At 37.5% G+C, this 18,430-nt stretch overlaps 2 protein-coding genes and 1 non-coding gene across 9 annotated transcripts; 2 read left to right on the top strand and 1 right to left on the bottom strand.

Moving 5' to 3' along the window:
- Positions 1 to 873: 873 nt before the first annotated feature.
- Positions 874 to 946, top strand: TRNAA-AGC (transfer RNA alanine (anticodon AGC)). Its single transcript has one exon. It is a non-coding gene; the product is annotated as a tRNA-Ala (tRNA).
- Positions 947 to 3,968: 3,022 nt separating this feature from the next.
- Positions 3,969 to 13,702, bottom strand: LOC143877323 (LUC7 N terminus domain-containing protein). 7 transcript variants are annotated; one of them, XR_013250596.1, is made up of 9 exons: positions 13,621 to 13,702; positions 13,440 to 13,484; positions 13,214 to 13,342; positions 13,087 to 13,126; positions 6,653 to 6,728; positions 6,354 to 6,554; positions 5,201 to 5,413; positions 4,527 to 5,121; positions 3,969 to 4,381 (listed from the first exon to the last, which is right to left on the bottom strand). XR_013250596.1 is itself a non-coding variant. In XM_077379320.1 (8 exons), the coding sequence occupies exons 1-7, from the start codon at positions 13,480 to 13,482 to the stop codon at positions 4,714 to 4,716; spliced, it is 1,110 nt and encodes a 369-aa protein (XP_077235435.1). In that variant the 5' UTR covers positions 13,483 to 13,698; the 3' UTR covers positions 4,413 to 4,583; positions 4,675 to 4,713. The 7 variants fall into 7 exon arrangements, 2 of the variants coding, with proteins under 2 accessions (XP_077235435.1, XP_077235434.1); XR_013250594.1 differs by having other exon boundaries at positions 3,969 to 4,173; positions 4,292 to 4,381; positions 13,440 to 13,698; XR_013250592.1 differs by having other exon boundaries at positions 4,527 to 4,583; positions 4,675 to 5,121; positions 13,440 to 13,698.
- A 3,602-nt stretch (positions 13,703 to 17,304) lies between these two features.
- PEX11B (peroxin 11B) lies at positions 17,305 to 18,430 on the top strand. Its single transcript, XM_077378256.1, has one exon. It carries the CDS (start codon positions 17,536 to 17,538, stop codon positions 18,232 to 18,234), a length of 699 nt encoding a protein of 232 aa, XP_077234371.1. The 5' UTR covers positions 17,305 to 17,535; the 3' UTR covers positions 18,235 to 18,430.

Below are 18,430 nucleotides of genomic sequence, written 5' to 3'. Positions count from 1 at the left end.
GGATTAAACAAGGTAAGTTGGAGGTAGAAGGTGACTCTTCTAATGTTGTACTTGGGCTCTAGGTGTGAGTATTGATATGTATAGATTAGCTAAGTCAATGACCTTGCAGATCTGTTGGCCAAGTCCAGGGCTCGAAGGAATTTATCCCGGGTCTACTCTTACTTGTGATGTAATCTGTAATCTTGTAATCTCTAGCTCTATTTCTTCCTGGTGATTGAGAACATTTTCCATGTAATTATATTCTATCTCGATCAGTATATATGCTGTAACAATATCTTGTCTTTGCCAGAAAAGTTTAGGACATTTTTCTTTACGTATTTAATTATCAATCGAATTAGAGTCTTTCAATGGAAATCAGAAGTTTCGGATGTTGTTTCGTAAACTTGATCAAACAATAAAACATTTCAGATTGGGATGCATCTCAGTGATGTTGAGCTTGCTACGGTTTTTTTTTTTTTTTTTTTTGGTAAATTTTCAGAAAAAAAAAGTTGCCATGAGCAAACCTGATTAAGGACTTAGGGTTGATGATATTGGTTTTAATTGTAGGAAGGGACATATTAGCCCCCTTTTCTTCCCTGGGTCACTCCCTCTAGTGTATTCATGGCTCCTCTTTTTACACAATAAGGCGCAGCCCAGGAAGAAAAAGAGGTGAATATATCATTTTCTGGCCTAATGTATTAAATTGACCCCATCTCTCTCTCTCTCTATATATATATATATATAAACACTGCCCTATATGTGGGTCGAGTCGATTTATCACTGCCCTTTCTTTAATTGTACATGTGATGCGAATGCTTTAAATTGGGCGGCCGATAGATGGGAAAACTGTAGTTGATTTTAATTAAATATATTATTTTGGAAATAAAACAAGTTGGGGATGTAGCTCAGATGGTAGAGCGCTCGCTTAGCATGCGAGAGGTACGGGGATCGATACCCCGCATCTCCATTGTAAAGCATTGAAATTATTTTTTTGATAAATAAAATTTATCTTTTCCATGCCATGCTTGTCTACTTTCTAAAGTACTACTGCACTATGCGGATATGGTTTTCCCGTTCATATTACCAAAATATAGAGGTGGCTGTCCGATACTCCCATGGTACCAAAATTTAGTTTACCCTTTTTGGCAAGGGCGCCCTTCATTTTAGAAATTTTCTAATTAGCATGTGGGAGCATTTTGGAGAATTGTGATAACCTTTGAAAGCCAGCTAAAACGTAAAAGACAAAGTGAGCTAGTACAACTATCAAAACATTGCAGTGCCTAAATGAGTAGACATGCTTATAAAAAAATTCAGTTTCCGACTTGCCGTGATATATACTGATGCATAGCACACCACCATATTGATAATGGGACAAACTCACCTTGTTTTACATCTTTTATTTAGCCAGTTGCCAAAAAAAAAAATTACAATTCCCAAAAGGGAAATGATAAATTCACCCCTTTTTTTACATGGGACAGCCACCTCCAATGTGCGTGGCAACCAGGCCCGTTGAACACTGTCCCAATGAAATAAATCAACCCCTCTAGTCCTCTACACTCTACAGTCAGGAAGAGTTCGCTGTCCCAAGTAAAAAAAAGTGGGGGCCGGATTATATCAGTCCCCATCCCAAAAAGGTCTCAGCAGCCAACCAGTGAAGCGAAACAAAATGAGTTGTCCCGTTATAGAAACATGGTGGTGCAGATATCAATAGCGTATTCATTTTGCCTGCATATTCAGCCCCAAAATTTGACGCATAATGAAAGGCAAAATTTGTACAAAAATCAACATCTGACCATTTCCTGAACCAACTATATTTATAAAGATTTATGCACCATTTTATTCACGAGACCGCCTCAATGATTTTTTTTTTTAAGGTTTCTCTCAAGTTACAATATAGATTATTTATTTATTCTTTAAAATGGAATCAACCTCTGTATCCTGCCAACTGATACAGTAAATTTTGATTAGTGTTGTGAGCACATGAACGGAGTGAATGTCCAAAATTCAATTCGAGGGGTAATCAATTTCGTCCCTCGGGATTGGAATTCCGGCTGATTAAGAAGAGCAGGGTCTTACTTCTTCCTTGGGCTCTAAGGGGCCATTTGGATACAAGGATTTTATAATACGGGATTGCAAAATCCTAGATCTTGAGGCTAAAACCTGGATTTTACAATCATACGTTTGGAATTGGACCAAACTGGAACCATCACGCAGATCACTCCCGTTCCAACCATCCTAAATTCCCTACCCTTTGATTATGGAGGTTTTCTCAGTGAAATGTGGACCATTGTCCTTAAATTTTCCAAGAGAATTTCAGGGTCACAAATCAAAAGGTTAAGATTTAACTCTTAAATGAGAATTTTGGAACATGCCCCATTTGTTGCAGCTATGAGAAATGAATCGTATTAACCGGTGAAGATGTCATGCACTCCTGCCCAAAAGAATATGTTTCGAAAGTTTTTGTGTTCGAAAACAAATAACAACTTAGTTTAGTGATGCATTTTGTACTTATTCTCTAAGCACTTTACTTTTTTCTAAAGATTTATTTCACTCTAGTGATGTGTGTGTATGAGAGAGGAAGAAAGAGCAGCATTCTTATTATATAAGTTGTTTTTACCTCCCGTTGCAACCATGGCTTTTTACACTTGGGGGCGTTTCTTGAGCACCAAAAGAAAAAGAAAGACGTTGATATGAGTTCAGTAGATGATAGAGATGGTGATATCCATCAACTGAAGTATTTTCCATGTACTCTTGTACGTTGGACCAAAAAGAAACCAGTCTGGGAAGTTCTGTAAAGATCAACATGTATGTTATGAAACAGGAAAGCATCTAGAATGCAAACCCGGATCAATAAAAAATAGAATTAAAGAAAATAAAGCGGATCGACGGATGAGGAAATGAAAAAAAAAACAAAGAAAACAGAGCAGAAACTCTCTCTGAGCTTTGGGTTACAAGCTTTCACTGATGCAAATAATGTAGTGAAATTTTCAAGCAAATGCTACAACCACCAAAATGACCTAATGCACCAGCTGCTCCCCAATACAGCACATTAGCAACTTGCCTGTCCTACTTTATTTTGGTAAAAACACCCCTGTTGTATTTAATTTTATAAAACAACAGGGCATTTTTAGGTAGTGTTTAAAAACTCGTTGACACGATAAGGAAGTCACACGAGTCGACAAGGATTTTTCTTGGCCGCCTTCCGCGTTGCACCACATACGCATTCCGTGTTTCCCCTACAGAGTCAATAAAAACTCCTTTGACTCTCCCGAGTTATGACCACGTCAACTGCATTCTTGGCCGGGTCCGCACTGAGTCGACGAGGATTTTTCTTGGACGCATTCCACGTCACATCCAGGAGAGTCACACAGGCTCAGCTTTCACGATCATGTGCTGCGTTCAGCATCATATCCCAGAAATGGTAAAACTGATTGTAAAAGTGGCTTATTAGTTAAGAATTCATGTTGTGAAGTGAGTTCTAAAAGTGATCGGAGTAATACCCCAACTAATCGTATAGGTGGATTTCTGGGTAGTCTTCTCATCTTAGGAACTTATGAAGCCATCCAAGATGAGATTTTTAGGTTACCAAAAGATGAACCTCAAATGACTATAGCCCTGCAATTTCGGCCCACCGGAAGAAGACTATTGGTAAGGGCTCTGTTATATAAACTTGAAATAAAGTCCCTGTTGTTTCCTATTATAAAATACCAGGCTGACAAATTAGTGACAATTACAGAATAGTGATTCGCTAATGACATGGCACCGTATGCCTAAATTCATGTAGTAGCAGTTATGCAAGTGGTTTGCACAAATTCTTTTATTTCTTTGAATAATTTCCACTTGACAAGAAATGGTTTACTTGTATCAGTTGTGTGGGTTATACTTGATTTAGGTTTGATGTTCTGAACCGGGTATGACATAAACTAAAATATTATGTTGAGCTAAAACTGCAGTTCAGGGAAAGAACAAAAAATTGAGACTGTTTCCTAGATTCTCATTCCTGCAAGCAATATTCCATGAAGCAGAAAATAATAACTTTGGATACGACTGTAATAATAGACACTTCACAGTCTACATAGACATGGTGTGTCTTGAGGATTAACCCAGAGAACAATTCTTACCAACAATTGCTATATTCCGCACAATCGTTTGTGAAACCCATTTTCAAGTTTGTGCATGTAATACGCACAAGAACTTCTTGCATCCCAAAGATAAATGGAAGAATAGTGAGAACAGAAAACCGAATTGACAAGGCTCCGGAAATTCCAAGTCATAGACCTGGACATAAACAAGGTTTGAGGTTATGTGTTACCTTCTAAAAGTTCAGAAACAACCATCATCCGTGGCAGCACCATCATTCAGCAAAGGTTTTGGATCTCTCATCTTAATTAACATGAGAAAACTGTAACCCACATTCACCCAACAAAAGATGCTCTCAAAACAAGGTTAAGAGATAGCATAAAATAGCTTTAGCAGGTAAATGATTATGGTTCGACCCAAATCTGAACAAACCAAGAATGAAGTCACAAAGGATATAATTTACCTACCTCGTCCGTTCTTCAAAAAACATTGATATGGGGAGATGATATATGATCTCAACTGAGCTGTTAGATGGCAGAAAGAGTTTCATCCATAACGACATTTAGATTCACACCCAAAGTGCAATTTAGAAAAAGAGAGACTAAAAAGGTCTACCTCTGGTTTCACAGCTGAGTGATTTATCTACACTATCCATTAATATGGTTGAACTGGACTTCTCGGAGACCTCATGCGACGATGCCTAACAGGGGAACGAGATCTGCTCCTCTCCCAACCCCCCCTGTCCCGTGGCATATCCATGTTTCCATTGCGGTCACGATACCTGTCCCTAACCCCGTCCCTCCCATTCCTGTAATGGTTGTGCTTCCAGTCCATACCCCTCCCTCCGTCCCTGCTTCCTCTTCCACTCCACTCTCGAGGCCTTTCCCGTTCCCAGTCCCTCTCTCGGTAACGATCGCTATCTCGATCTCTATCTCGCTCACGGTGCCTCTCCCTGTTTCCCATATCTCTACTCTCACTTTCCTTCTCTCTCTTCTTTCTCCTTTCTTCTGCTTCTTTCTCCCTTGCCAGTCTCTCCTCCTCTCTTGCTTTTTCCTTAGATTCCTGCAGAATAAACTCAATGACCTTCATCCGCCAAATGGCAAAAGTTTAGAAAGTGGGCATTGTCAGAGTCAATACTAACCTTGCACTCACTGATGAAATCCCGTACCATGCCATATCCAATATGCTGCTTTCCAGTTACATGAGACTGTGTCCTCTCAGCAGCGTCATTTGCTACTAAGAAAGAGCCGCATATCTCACACAGTGCCATCTTCTTCTCCTGTGTAACCATCAACACTTTATCATTTGATGATTGTTGGGTCAAGGCTGTCTTCTCAATGTTCAACATCTCCACCTAGAAAAAGAGGGCACAATCTCCACGTTAAAGTTAGGAACACTTCTAAAACACGGTTCAGTTTTGGTAAACAAAATAATGATGAAAATTACAAAAATAGCATTATTTAAGGGTAACCAAAACACCACTGTTTTAGTGGTGATGAAAATGCCATCGCCACTAAAACAGTCACTGGCAACCGGATGTGACCCACGCCAACCAGATTCTCTTCACCCTGCCAATATGACGTCGGAGGAAAGTTCAACCACTGGAAAACCAGCAGCCAGCGGGCCACCTTCCACTGTAAGGACTCTCCTCTGATGCCGGCATGTTGCATGGATTCTTCTAACTAGGCAAAGTAATCACGTTGGTCATGTCACGGATTCTGATAACTTTACGATTCGCTGAGGCACTTCCAGATCTCTTTTGTCTGTTTTTCTCGAGGTAGGTTTAATCTGAAAAAGTTACTTACATGAAAGCAAAATATATCTACTTAATCTATTATAGTTTTTAATGTATTAGTTGTTATAATCATATTATTATGTAAAAAATTAAAATTTGAGACATTGCTTAAAATATTTGGCGAATCCATGAATCGTTCCTTTTCAGGTTTGACGAATCTGACACTCATACACATGCCAGATTCCGATACTCACATGTACTGATGCAACATACTGCATTGGCCAGATAGAATCCAGTCGGTGCTGGTCATGTCCAGCCACCAGGGATTACAGGAAATTCTCTTGAAAATTTACTGCTAACATATGGGTATTTTGGTCATCTTATTTGAAGCCATATTTGACCCCGAGAGACACCAAATTCTTTCTTTTCTTTTTGCACATGTCACTCTTATAAGGCCCCACTTTTTCAAGGGAAACAGATTCCTGTTTTGCTAGCAGCTCTCTTAAAGTTATATGTAAATTGCATGGACAAAGAAGGAACAACATTGTCTTAGCCGCACCTTCCTCATGAGTGCCTCGGCCTCATCCACCTTGCCAGCTTCACCGAGAGTTTCAACTTGCTCCAATAGTTTTTTTATTTTCTCTTCAAGCACAGATAACTGCTCAGATTTCTCAGTTGTAACTGGAGCAGTAGGTGTAACATCCACTTCTTGGGCAAGCCGCTCTCGACCACGCCTAACTTTTCTATCCAAGTCTAGCACCTGAATTGAAATAATGGTCGAAAGAAAATAATCTAAGAGCAGTGTACCAGTATAACAAGTGATTACTGCAGACAAAATCCACTAGGAAAGAAACCCACCAGCTTCTCACAAAATTGTGCCAGCTCTGCTTCAAACTTGGGCACATATGTGTCGTGTCTGGGGGACTTCTCAAAACTAAAGCCACAAACAAGTTAAACTCTAACAAAGATGATGCTAAGAGCGAGAGGACATATCTTATTTATAAAGTAATGATGATACTTCAAAGCATGAGAAGAGCAGTTGTCTATAGAAAAATCTTAAGTCAGGGACAGACCAACACAAAAGAAGAGGAGAAGAAAATAAAACCATTACCATTCAAAAAATAAAATAAAAAATCATTGGCTAACAATGTACAGATATTTACAACTGGGGCTCTGCTTTTTCACTCTGCTGTGGACAAAAAACAAAACCGGCATCTGATTTTATCATGTGTTCTTTAATTTCAAAATATATCCATTATCAGTTAAAAGTACAAATAATACGATACAAAATAAAGTTTTTAGTAGTCAAATCACTGTATTTGAACTTCATCATCAGTAACACAGCACATAATAGCAAAAAATGTGCGTGCATTGTGGAATGCTTAATTAACAGCAATTATGAGCGGGAGAGACTAGACTAGATTTATTTGGTAAACATTACAATGGCATCTCAGATTAGATGGAAATTCATGACCAAATCACAATTAGTTGAATTAAAAAATGCAATGGAATATAAGGTGAACAATAGAAAATGGCTACTAATATCCGCATGACCATGTTTTGATAATGGGGCAAGCTCACCTCGTTTTACACTTTTTAATTGACCGCTTACAGCTTTTTGGGAATTGTAATCAAATTTGACAGCTGGTTAAATAATGTAAAACGAGGTGAGTTCACCCCATTATTGAAACATGGTCGTGCGAATATCAATAGAATAGAAAATAATGCATTTGAATATAATCAGTCGAGACGGTGACCATAGAGAATGAAAACTGGCAATGTCTCTTAAAAGCTCAATGAAATTGATGGCTCGAATGCTTGATGCCCCAAGTACCGGTTAGTATTGGTTGCCAATACCGATGCTGAGATCTATGTTTCATCGGTTAAAAGTGCTTTGAAACAGTATGTAATAGCTGAGTAAAGATACTATATAATCCCCAAGACATACTCAGGCAAATAAGAAGTCTTGAATAAATCGGAAAATAAAAAAAGAGTTAACATAAACATCTTGATTGTTCAAAAACTAACTTAAATGATTAAATTTTCAGTTTAATTCATAATAAATTTACAAGTGCGCTTGCAAATTTCGTTTTGTTTTTGGGCTTCTTTCTTTCTTCCGACCATCTCAGTCTCTTCTGTATTCTAGTCTTAATAAAATTTCTACCATTAAAAAAAAGCATTTACCAGTGTGCAACTCAATGTCTAACGCATGCAAGTTAAATGAAGACATGATGGGCGAGCGCTGGGGTTCAGTGAAGATTACATAAAATTGTGCACTTAGAAACACCTTCAATGTGCTTGGCATGGCTTCTACTTATATCCCATGATTGTAGGACTGACAAGATTAACGTCTTCATGTTTTCCTTGTTCACATTTGGACTAGCCTGTGGGTATTTGACTCATTGTTGGTCCTGGTCTGTAGTGGGCTTCAAGATATATTTTTTTATCAAATAACAAAAGCCTAACCACTTGGAAACGTACGATATCGTGTAAACCAAATAGCATAGCCACTTGGAAAAGTACAATGTTCTGTAAACCAAATAGCACACCCAAAAGATAATGCATCGGTGACAAGGACCATCCTAAGGTTCAACTTTTAACTTTTAGGTGTCTTTTAAGTCCCTTGAGTTATAGTAGGGGTACCATAATATGTTCCCATAAAAAATCACTTAAGTTTTTTGAGTTATGACTATTTTAGATAAGCCTCACAGAGGTATTACAGGAATATTTAAGTGGGGAGCAAGTTTTTAAGTCATTTAATCGTATTTCAGTCCAAAAGAATTAGATTTTTATTTAGGGGCCCTTTGGATACGCGGATTTTAGAATCTGGGATTTCTTCAAAATTGTAGCTAAGAGACAAAAGCAGAAGCGGACCAGCCGTCGTTTTTTACTCGTTTTTCACTTCTCACCCTTCTTTCCATCAGCAAGAGAGTAGCAGATCCTCCCATATTTTCAGGTTCTAGAAATCTCAGGATGCAGGAGAGATTTTTAAAACCTGAATTTCTCACTTAAAATCCAAGAAACGCTGTTAGGACAGCATACAACAGCTTGATCATGAAGCCCCTTAGGGTTCTAGAATTTCCAAGCTCTCTTTCTTTTCTTAGATTTGTAGCCTCAGAGCACTTTTCTTTTAGCCACGATGGAATGAATGAATGAAAAAGATTGTTCTTTGCTGCTTCCAAAAAATTGCAGGTGTGAAGCCTTCATCCTCAAGGTGTGATGCTTTTTTTTTTGAAAGGTAATCAAGGAGTGATGCCTTGATCTTTCCTAAAGCACGAAGTCCCAAAATTGCTAATGTGATTCTAGCATTATCTTCTTCATCTTTGGTGAGATGCCAAGAAAAACTCTTGGTGGGATGCCATGAGATAAGTATCTTGTTTTTTTCATTATTTTAAATCTAGATCTCTTCTATTTTATCTCTTCTTTATAGGTTTCCCATACAATAACAATATGCCCGGGAATAGGAAATATTTTCTCCCTTAACTAGAACCTTGAAACCTTAATTTTTCTTTTTGTTTTACCCATTCCATCTCATCCTAAACCCTACTCCCCTAAATTTTGCCCCAAACCCTTGTTTGCAGCTTCCTAACATACGTGTAGAGCTTCCTGACATATGTTTGCACCTTCCCGTCGTACCCGAAACCTAGTAGATTTTTTTTTTCTAATTTAATCACATCTTTATAATGGCAATTTAATCACAAATTTTAGAATCCGAAACCCTAATTTTTACCCATCCTTTCACCTCCTACGGTTGTCCCTTCTATAGATCCATCATACAACAGATTTGGTATCAGATCAAAGCGTGACTTTCTTCCAATCATTCTTCATCAATCAGAAAGCTATGATACCAAGATGCAATTACAGATATAGACGACATAGATGCGGATATAAGATACAAACACAAACACAGGAACAAAGATATGAATCAGCATTTTCCAAAAACTAGGGCATGGTTACGGATATAGGTGTCCCATACCATGAGATAAGTCACGGTATCATAAAACTTGACTAGATTCAACTTAAAATGATGCACTAGTAATAAATTTAAAATAGCATCTATAAAACTCACAAACTCAAAATTATATTTGCAAATATGGTACTGCTACTTTCACTCATGGATTGTAATTTGAAAGTACTAACTCTTATGGCCTGTTTGGATTGCAAGAAAAACATTTTAGACGAAAAAATGTTTTCTTGGAAAAAAAATTTCTTCACACAACATAAAACGAAATGATATGATTATGGTTAATTCATATAGATATCATCGTAAATTGAAGGTCCATCTACATAAAAATTGAATAAATTTGGTTGAAATTATCTTTTTACACGTGTTAAATATGTAGATATTTTTACAAATATTTTTCCTTTCCAAACTTTTCCAGAAAATTCCTGGAATCCAAACAGGGCCTTAATGCAGGATTTTACAAGTCCAATCTACACGTACAGGATTATGAAAATTCTGCTTTGATTCTTGAAATTTCTTGCAATGAATTCAAGTACCTGTTGATCTAAGAGGAAAACCATCCAATGTCATTTCATTATAGCACACCATGAACAGTAAAATTTGCAAGATTGGCAACATCCAGAAAACCTTGAGTTCAACAGTACTATGGCTTGCCGGTTCTCACATTTTTCCATGGCGTTTCGTGGATCTCTTTAATGAGATTAAGGATATTGTGGGTTATTCTAGCATCTCCTTTTGACATGTGAGACGGTCAGCCAATGGTGAGGCGGATAAGCTTGCTAAAGCAGGGGCAAACCCAGAGGCTTTGGAGCAATACGATTTTCTTCCACCTTGACTGTGGCTTTATATTTTCTTCTCATGTTCTTGTCCATTCCTCTATTGCTACTCTATCATGTATTTTTTGACCATCTCGGTCTCTTTTAATGAATTTTTACCCATTAAAAAAAACACATTCCATGGAGAATTATTGCACAAGCCAAAGTGCTATAATCCAGCACATTCTCACAGAACAATTGGACTGAGCAAGGGGATGCTCGGTCCTAATTACAGCTGAATAATCCCTTGCAATTGACAAGGGAGTAGAGATGAAGAACAAGAAAATAGCTTGAAAATCAAGACAATAACAACTTATTCTCAAGAAAAATTTCAAAAGAGGAATTTTCTCCAAGAGAGAGCTTCCCTCCAAAGAAAATACAGATCCCCAATTTCAAGTTCGTTTACAATTCAAAAGACCAACATGAAATAAGAAAGAATTGGCTTTTAGCCAATTACAATGGACACTAATTTCCTAAACTACCCATAAACTTTTCGCAAAGTGCTGATGTACCCTTAGTTTTGAAAAATGAATATAAAGGACGTGGAAAAAAATAAATTACCCCAACTCGTGATGACTACTAATGACAAAAGGAAATCCTACACTAAAGAGATCCTAAGGCTGATGTAGTCTTTCCCAGGGGATGCTCCTGCATCACTGGGTCTAGTGGTGTCTATTACTCCCCCATTTGGATCAATAATGCCCTCTAAGAGAAAAAGTTTGATTCATGCATACAAGTATGATGACATTTTATACAGCTGCTCCCATTATCCATTTCCCAAATCTATTACCAACTGCTTCAATATGAGTGAAAGGGTTAAATTTTGTGTTGGTGAATTGAGTATTATATATGCTCCTCTGTTGTCCTCCCCTTATTTTCATCTCTACATATTGCTCCACTATTTTTAGTTGAGCCCAGTTTCATCTCAATTGTAGATGTCAAACGTTACCATTATTAAACTTAATTTTGTTATCAATTATACCCATTTAGCCATAAGCAAGTGTAACAAATTACTTCGCATTCAAGCTATAAACATTTCTGAATTTCCCAAATTCTTCCAAGTATCTACTTTTGATTTATTTTTTTCATTTATAATAGGAATAAAATAAAGGGTTTTCAGCTCATCTGAAGGCACACAGCATTTCTCACTGCACCTTTTCCATCCAAAAGTTAGAGCAGCCATGCTGAGAAATTCATTACCAATTCCAAATATATTGTAACTTTTTCTTTTGGGGTGATATAGCATTTAAAACTTTCGAAGTTAACATTTTCTCACATGTTTCAGGCGAGTCAACAACTGCTCACACTACTTGCAGTATATAAAAGAAAAATAAGTGAGTTTTTTTAAACTTCAGAATTCAAACTTCAAAACCATTGCCATGTATCGAGGTTCTCACTTCAATACAGCATCAAGGTTCTCACTCATCATAAACAAAAATCATTTGTATACAATAATCTAAAACATGGTCGAAACAGCACAACATCAGTAAAAAAAATTTGGAATGGTAACATCAGTAAAAACTATAAACAATAAGTAACATTTATAGACCATTGATTCGACACCTACAGAAGATCTAGAGGTAGAATGGTCACCTTCTGGATTAGAGTGCACAAGTGGACCTTGCTCTTCAAAGAACATGTTTCAAAACCTGTTCCTGATCTTCATAACTGAATTTCTTACCATTTAACAAAGGCCAAGTCATATCAAGCAGGCACACACATTCTTGAAAGTTGAACTATCCTCAATGGATCAAAACCAAAAAATAAAAAATTATACATGACCACGAGCTGCTAATTCAACAAGCCAAGCGAATCCTTGATTGCTCACTAAGTAGTGAAAAATGTTTTGACCAACTTAATATTTGACGTGAGAATTGCCTGTACTACCGTAAGTTAAACCATGATGAATATTGTGATCAAAGTTATTGTGCTCTAGTTTATGTCTTGGCACCAGTAGGACTAAAAACCATAATGGTCTGAGATCTAATGGGAGGTAACAGCCCATGAAATCTACATGATACCTTGTAAGGGAAACATAATCAATTCCCTTCCATACAAGGATCTGATCGAAGAGCTTTAGATCAGTTACCTCAAAGGAAAAACCTGCAACAGCCAGAACTCCAAAGGTCTTATTTAGCATAGCACGCCAGTAACTCAATAAAAGTTCCCTCCTACTGTCCTACACCACACATATAAAGCAGGTAACTTACTTCCAAAATTTCTTTAAATGAGAAACGCAATAACATAAAAGAAGGTTATTAATAATCATCAAACAATCATACATTTCAAGATAGATAACACCCGCCGTGTGTGATCCCAAAAGATGAACAACAAAGAAAGAAACAGGTATAACATGTTCCGCAAGCTCCAGGAATTTTTAAACCCACTATGAAAAAAATTGGAAATTCACAAAAAGGACTCATGATAACAAGAAAAATATACAAAAAAACAAATCTCAAGCAATACAATTCAAATCCAAGAAGGTACCAAAGATTAAACTGAATCATAACTACCTCTCCTTCAACTTCAGATCATGAATTCTAGGGCACGGTCCTGGCAAAATACAAAAGAGGAATTCATGAAATTTTCAAATTGTAAACGAAAAAACAACAATTCAAGACAGAAAAGCGAGAGACATACCGAGATCACTGCGAGTATTTACGAAAAGATCGTGCGGACAAAATCGAACCATGTAAAATCCACAAACTTCCTTATCGTCCCAGCAAATTTCCCTAAACCCTTTTTTCTCCTCGTCGGTAAGGTTGCGAGCTAACCACACCAAAATAAACGAATAAAAATATAAACCCTAACATGAAACAATCACGACCTGATCCAATTAGGAAAAAAAAACGAAAAATAGAGGTACCTGCACCCATGAGTTCATCGAGCAAAGCTCTCTGAGCATCCATCGCTGATTTGAGAACAACAACGCACCCTCAAAGTAAACCCTAGCTTGCAGTGAAATAATAAAGAAGAAAAAGGAATAGAACAACCAAACCCTATAAATCAAGGAAAGGATAAAGGGGTAAAGGGAAGGGAAAGGAAACCTAAGTAGAGGCCGAGAGAGAGAGGGGGTTGGTGGCAATTTTGTGGTTTGTAGTGAACTCTACAGAGAAATTGGAGAAACTCTCGGTTTTTGTACTTTCTTAGGCCTGGTTTGGATTGAAAGAAAAATATTTCTCGTGAAAATATTTTCCCCGGAAAAAATTTCTTTTCACAATTTTGAGGGAAATAATATGATTATGGTTAATTAAGGAAGGCCACTCTAAATAAAGATTGATGATACACTAGCAGACCACTGCCAAAACAAGCAAGAGAAAAGAAAATACCCAAGCCGGATTTGTACACTTGGTGGGGCTTGAGAGACACGTTATATTAAGTATTCTAAGGCAATTTCGCCTTATTTATCTCTCTTCTATACTTTAAATACCATGTTAACGTACCAACTTCAACAAAAGTTTAAGCTGTTGGAGAAAGGCGCTATTTATCTTTTATACTTTAACATAATGCGTTTCGGTCCTCACCGAAACTGAAATTTCGGACGAAATCAGACGAAACCAATAAATCAGCATTTTATCTCGTCCTAAAATCCGAAATTTCTTTAATTTCACCCAATATTAAAAAATGTTAAAATTCCAGATTTTTTGGGGATTTTCCTTAAATTTCGGTTGAAATTTTGTAGCGTTTCGAGTTTACACAATTTCAGTGTCGCTCTCCACCGAAACTCGAAATTTTGGATTTAGGTCGAAATTTAAAACCTTGGTAGAGAGCAGGTAGAGAGTAGAGACCCTTCCCTATGTGGGCCCCATCTGACTCAAGACCGTTAAAGCTCATCTTTGATGGATTGAAATTGGGTAACTCAGGGCCTGACTGAGTAGGCATAGTCCTGGGGGAAGATAATGGTTCAACCAGGTGGGCCTTCTCGGGCCCAGTTGGGACAATGGGTTCTAATGAAGCGAAAATTAGAGTGGCTTTACATGACATTAGGATTATTGAGAGCAGAGACATGAGCAGCTTGAACGTTCATTCCCTCAATGTTATCCGGTGGTTGGATGGGAGTTGTTCCCTTGGACATTTGCGAGTGAAATTCGATGAGATTCAAGACCGAGTGGTGAGTTTCCTGATTTCACATCAACACATGAGGAGATCAACTAATAATAAGTCAACCCAAGCGAGAGTTTGAAGGGATAGGTTTTGGAAATTGTTTATTTTCTTTCCCCTTGAGGAATTTTGATCCGTGGTGCATTTTGTTTTCCTTTCTTCTGTGTGTGTTTTGACCATCTCGGTTGTAGGGCTTTCCCTGATATCCTTAATAAAAATTTCTATCATTCAGAGAAGAAAAACTTTTCCAAAAATTTCTAATCCAAGTAGGGCTTTAATTAATATAGAGCTGGTATAAGATGTGTCTGCAGATGTTCATGTGGGGCCCATTTGTCGTGATCCGAATTCCAAACCGTCATCCTAGTAGCCTTGCGCTACGGCCTATAATTGATTAATTGGATGATCGTGATCCTCTGATCTACGGATAATTTCATGCAAAACTATCCCAATCATTTGATTAAATGACAAGCATATCACTGATTTGGTTCAATTCACAACATTAAGAGAGTTGTTTGGGACAGCATAGGCATAAGTGTGTCTTCCTGTCATTTCTAGCCATTTATAATAGCTCTTCTTTGGAACAGAAGCACTTACTGCTGTAGGTTCCATCCTCATTTGTCTTTAAGAGGATTGATAAACTGATGATTTCATGATAAATTTAAGCGCGCCCTTGCAAAAACCAGCTACTAGGGTTCCCCCCCCCCTCCCTCCCCTCTCTCTCTCTCTCTCTCTCTCTCTCTCTAACGTGATAGGTGGGCAACTAACGCTTTTTGACGTCAAATCATGTTAAATGGGGGGCAAATGGGTACTGCAGGGTGAAAATATCATCGCCCATATAAAATTAAAGAAACAATAAATGCACCTTGTTAAGAAGACCAATAGGATAGCCCTTAACCAGTTGAAGATTAAAAAAACAGGCAAAAAAACCATTTTGCGGCCCACTTTTTCAGGAGAGAACAATCCACTCGGGCAGATTTTGTCTTACTCAGCTAGTGTGTGGCTGTTCTCTCTTCGAAAAGTGAGCTGCGAAATGGCTTTTTTTGGCAAAATTGCCTAGACAATCCCTGTGTGTGTCTGTCTATGTGATGTTGATATATCTCGAATATTTATGAATTTTTAGGAATATTCCTGATATATCAGCCAATAAATCATTATAGAAAGGGTTCAATAAGGATGACATATCATAATTACTTATGAACAAGGTTTTAAATTTCAGTTTCGGTGTCGGTTTTGGCCACCACCTAAACCGAAATGTTTTTAGTTTCGGGCTAAAATCATGTAAAAATATGATTATGATTTCGTTTATTTTTTTAATTTCGACCGAAATGTCTAAAATTTCGGTGTCAATTTCATCGATTTCGGCTATTTCGGTGGAAATTATTACATTTTGGTGTACATTTTTAAAATTTCGGTGTCAATTTTGTAAAAAAGTCAAAAAGTAAAATTTCAATCGAAATTTCGGAAGGACATTTTCAGAATTTCGGTGAAATCTTGTAAAGAAACGACTTTATGTGAATTTCTTTCCAGTTTGTGCTCAACCGAAATATTTCGGCCGAAACGAAACCATGCTTATGAATTGATGTTAGATGAATGCTATTTTTGTCATAACTGATTATTTTAATAATCCAAAACAAACGGGGCCAAAGTACAACTCCATGGCTTCGACCGTGATGGAAACATTTTAGAAAGGGCCTCTAGAGAAGATGGTGTTGGGTGATTGTAGCGTGTCATCTGACTCCTTTGGAGAATATTTTGGAAGATCTGAACTCGAATAAGTGGACCAACTTGTGCCACATTTCATAAAGAAACTCCTTACATGTCAATCCATTAATTGGTGACATTCAAAGCCTTTTTTTTTGCCATGCAAAAAAAGAGTTTTAAGGATCACCCTTTATTCAGTCCTGCCTATACAGTGAAAATATAAGAGGAAATGATATTTACACCCACCCGATTTGGTAGATTAAGAAACACCCCTTATCTTTATTTCAAAAGATTCATCGGTTGCTATAATTCCCAATAAGCCAATCAAACAATTTGAGAGTAAATAACAAGACAAAAGGGTGTAGATATCAACTCCCAGACAGAAATTGTTTTCTGTGAGAAAAGATAAATAGGGAAATGATATCAGCACAACCACATTTTGTTATTTGCACTAACACATTTTGCCTTTTAGCATTTAAAGAGCTGTACAAAGGTTCATAAACACTAAAGCACTGCTAATAACACTTTAAAGCGCATATGCTAGGAAACTCAAAACATATGCAAATAATTAAAAAAGAAAAGACAAAATGGTTCTGTGCAATTATTAAAACATGGTTGTGCTGATATCATTTCCCTATTTTTCTTTTTCACAGAAAATAATTTCTGTCTGGGAGTTGATATCTACACCACTAAATTTGTCATCTTATCAAAAAACCCCATTTTTTTTATTTTTTTTATTTTTTACTTCATGTAATTTTCCAAACAGCCCTCTTATCTTTTTGGCGGTTTCTCAATTTTCTTGAATCTCTGCCTTTAAAGAAATAGCCAAGCTTTGGTAAAAAGCTGCAGTTTTAGATGTGCAGGTAAATGGGCTCAAAACCTTGACTGTTGAAAATAAAAGACAACTAACAAGGACTTAACTTTGTGGTGGCCAGTATCCAACTGATAGAAGGCTTCTCCTCCATTCCTTGTTCAAAACAAATCCTTTTTATATTTTGAGAAACTGAAAAATCCAGTTCCACCAGAAGTATAGCTAGTGTATTATCCAAAACAAGTTTCTACGGTGCACAATACTTTTATTTCAATCCACCTCTCTTAGTAACAAGGTAAGCTCTTCATCCCCAGTACTCTCACCAGACCAAACTCACCTCACTAGAACCATGAATGACACAGTAGACAAGCTAGTCATCTTCCTAGCAAAGAGAGATGGCATAGACAAGCTAGTCAAGACATTCCAATATGTCTCCAAGCTTGTTAACTGGCACGTCGAATCCACCCACCCTGACATTGCTCACAGAGCAAAACAATGGGAAGTGGCCTCTGGTCTAAGTCGCAAAGCTTTCCGTACCGGACGATTCCTCACTGGCTTCAACACTCTCCGTCGGAGCCCTGGTTCAACGCCTGTTTTTCGCTTTCTCGCTGTTTTTGCCAATGCAGGAGAGATGATCTACTTCTTTTTTGATCATTTTTTGTGGCTATCGCGAGTTGGGGTGATAAATGCCAATTTAGCAAAGAGGATGAGCTTCATCTCTGCCTTCGGCGAGGCTTTTGGCTATGTTTTCTTCATTATATCAGACTTTATCATGATTAAAGAAGGGTTGGAAGCACAGAGAAATCTGCAAGCAAACATGTCTGATAAGGATTGTTTGAGTGAGAAAATTGCAGAGAGAAAAGAAAAGGTGGGGAAGATTAAAGCAGATAGGGTGATGAGATTGATGGCAGTGTCAGCCAACCTTGCTGATTTGGTGATAGCATTGGCTGATATTGAGCCCAACCCTCTGTGCAACCACGCGGTAACTCTGGGAATCAGTGGGTTGGTCTCTGCATGGGCAGGTTGGTATAGAAACTGGCCCTCATGAAATAAATTCCAAGAATCACCACAAACTACAGTGAGGCCACTTGAATGTTGTACGTTGAAGAAAATCTCAACATATGGTAAACTTGTTTGGGCCACAATCAGAGCCTAATTCACCATCATATCACATACTCTTTTTTTTTTTTGGAATGGCAACCATCTTATCACATACTAGTGAATAAAATTTCATTGCCCTGTTA

The sequence above is a fragment of the Tasmannia lanceolata genome, unplaced genomic scaffold (assembly GCF_043159265.1).
Source record: "Tasmannia lanceolata isolate RefF3 unplaced genomic scaffold, GAP_Taslan_0.1 ptg000005l, whole genome shotgun sequence".
NCBI classification, from domain to species: Eukaryota; Viridiplantae; Streptophyta; class Magnoliopsida; order Canellales; family Winteraceae; genus Tasmannia; species Tasmannia lanceolata.
Note: the sequence above shows the minus strand (reverse complement) of the source record. Positions and strands in the feature narration are given on the sequence as shown.

Coding starts and splice junctions, on each gene's coding strand:
- LOC143877323 (XM_077379319.1), bottom strand. CDS start 13,482: ATGGATGCTCAGAGAGCTTTGCTCGATGAACTCATGGGTGCAG. Junction 5,414..6,353: donor CCGAGGCACTCATGAGGAAG/GTGCGGCTAAGA, acceptor CTCTTTTTCTAG/GTGGAGATGTTGAACATTGA. Junction 5,122..5,200: donor ATTTCATCAGTGAGTGCAAG/GTTAGTATTGAC, acceptor TTTATTCTGCAG/GAATCTAAGGAAAAAGCAAG.
- PEX11B (XM_077378256.1), top strand. CDS start 17,536: ATGAATGACACAGTAGACAAGCTAGTCATCTTCCTAGCAAAGAGAGAT.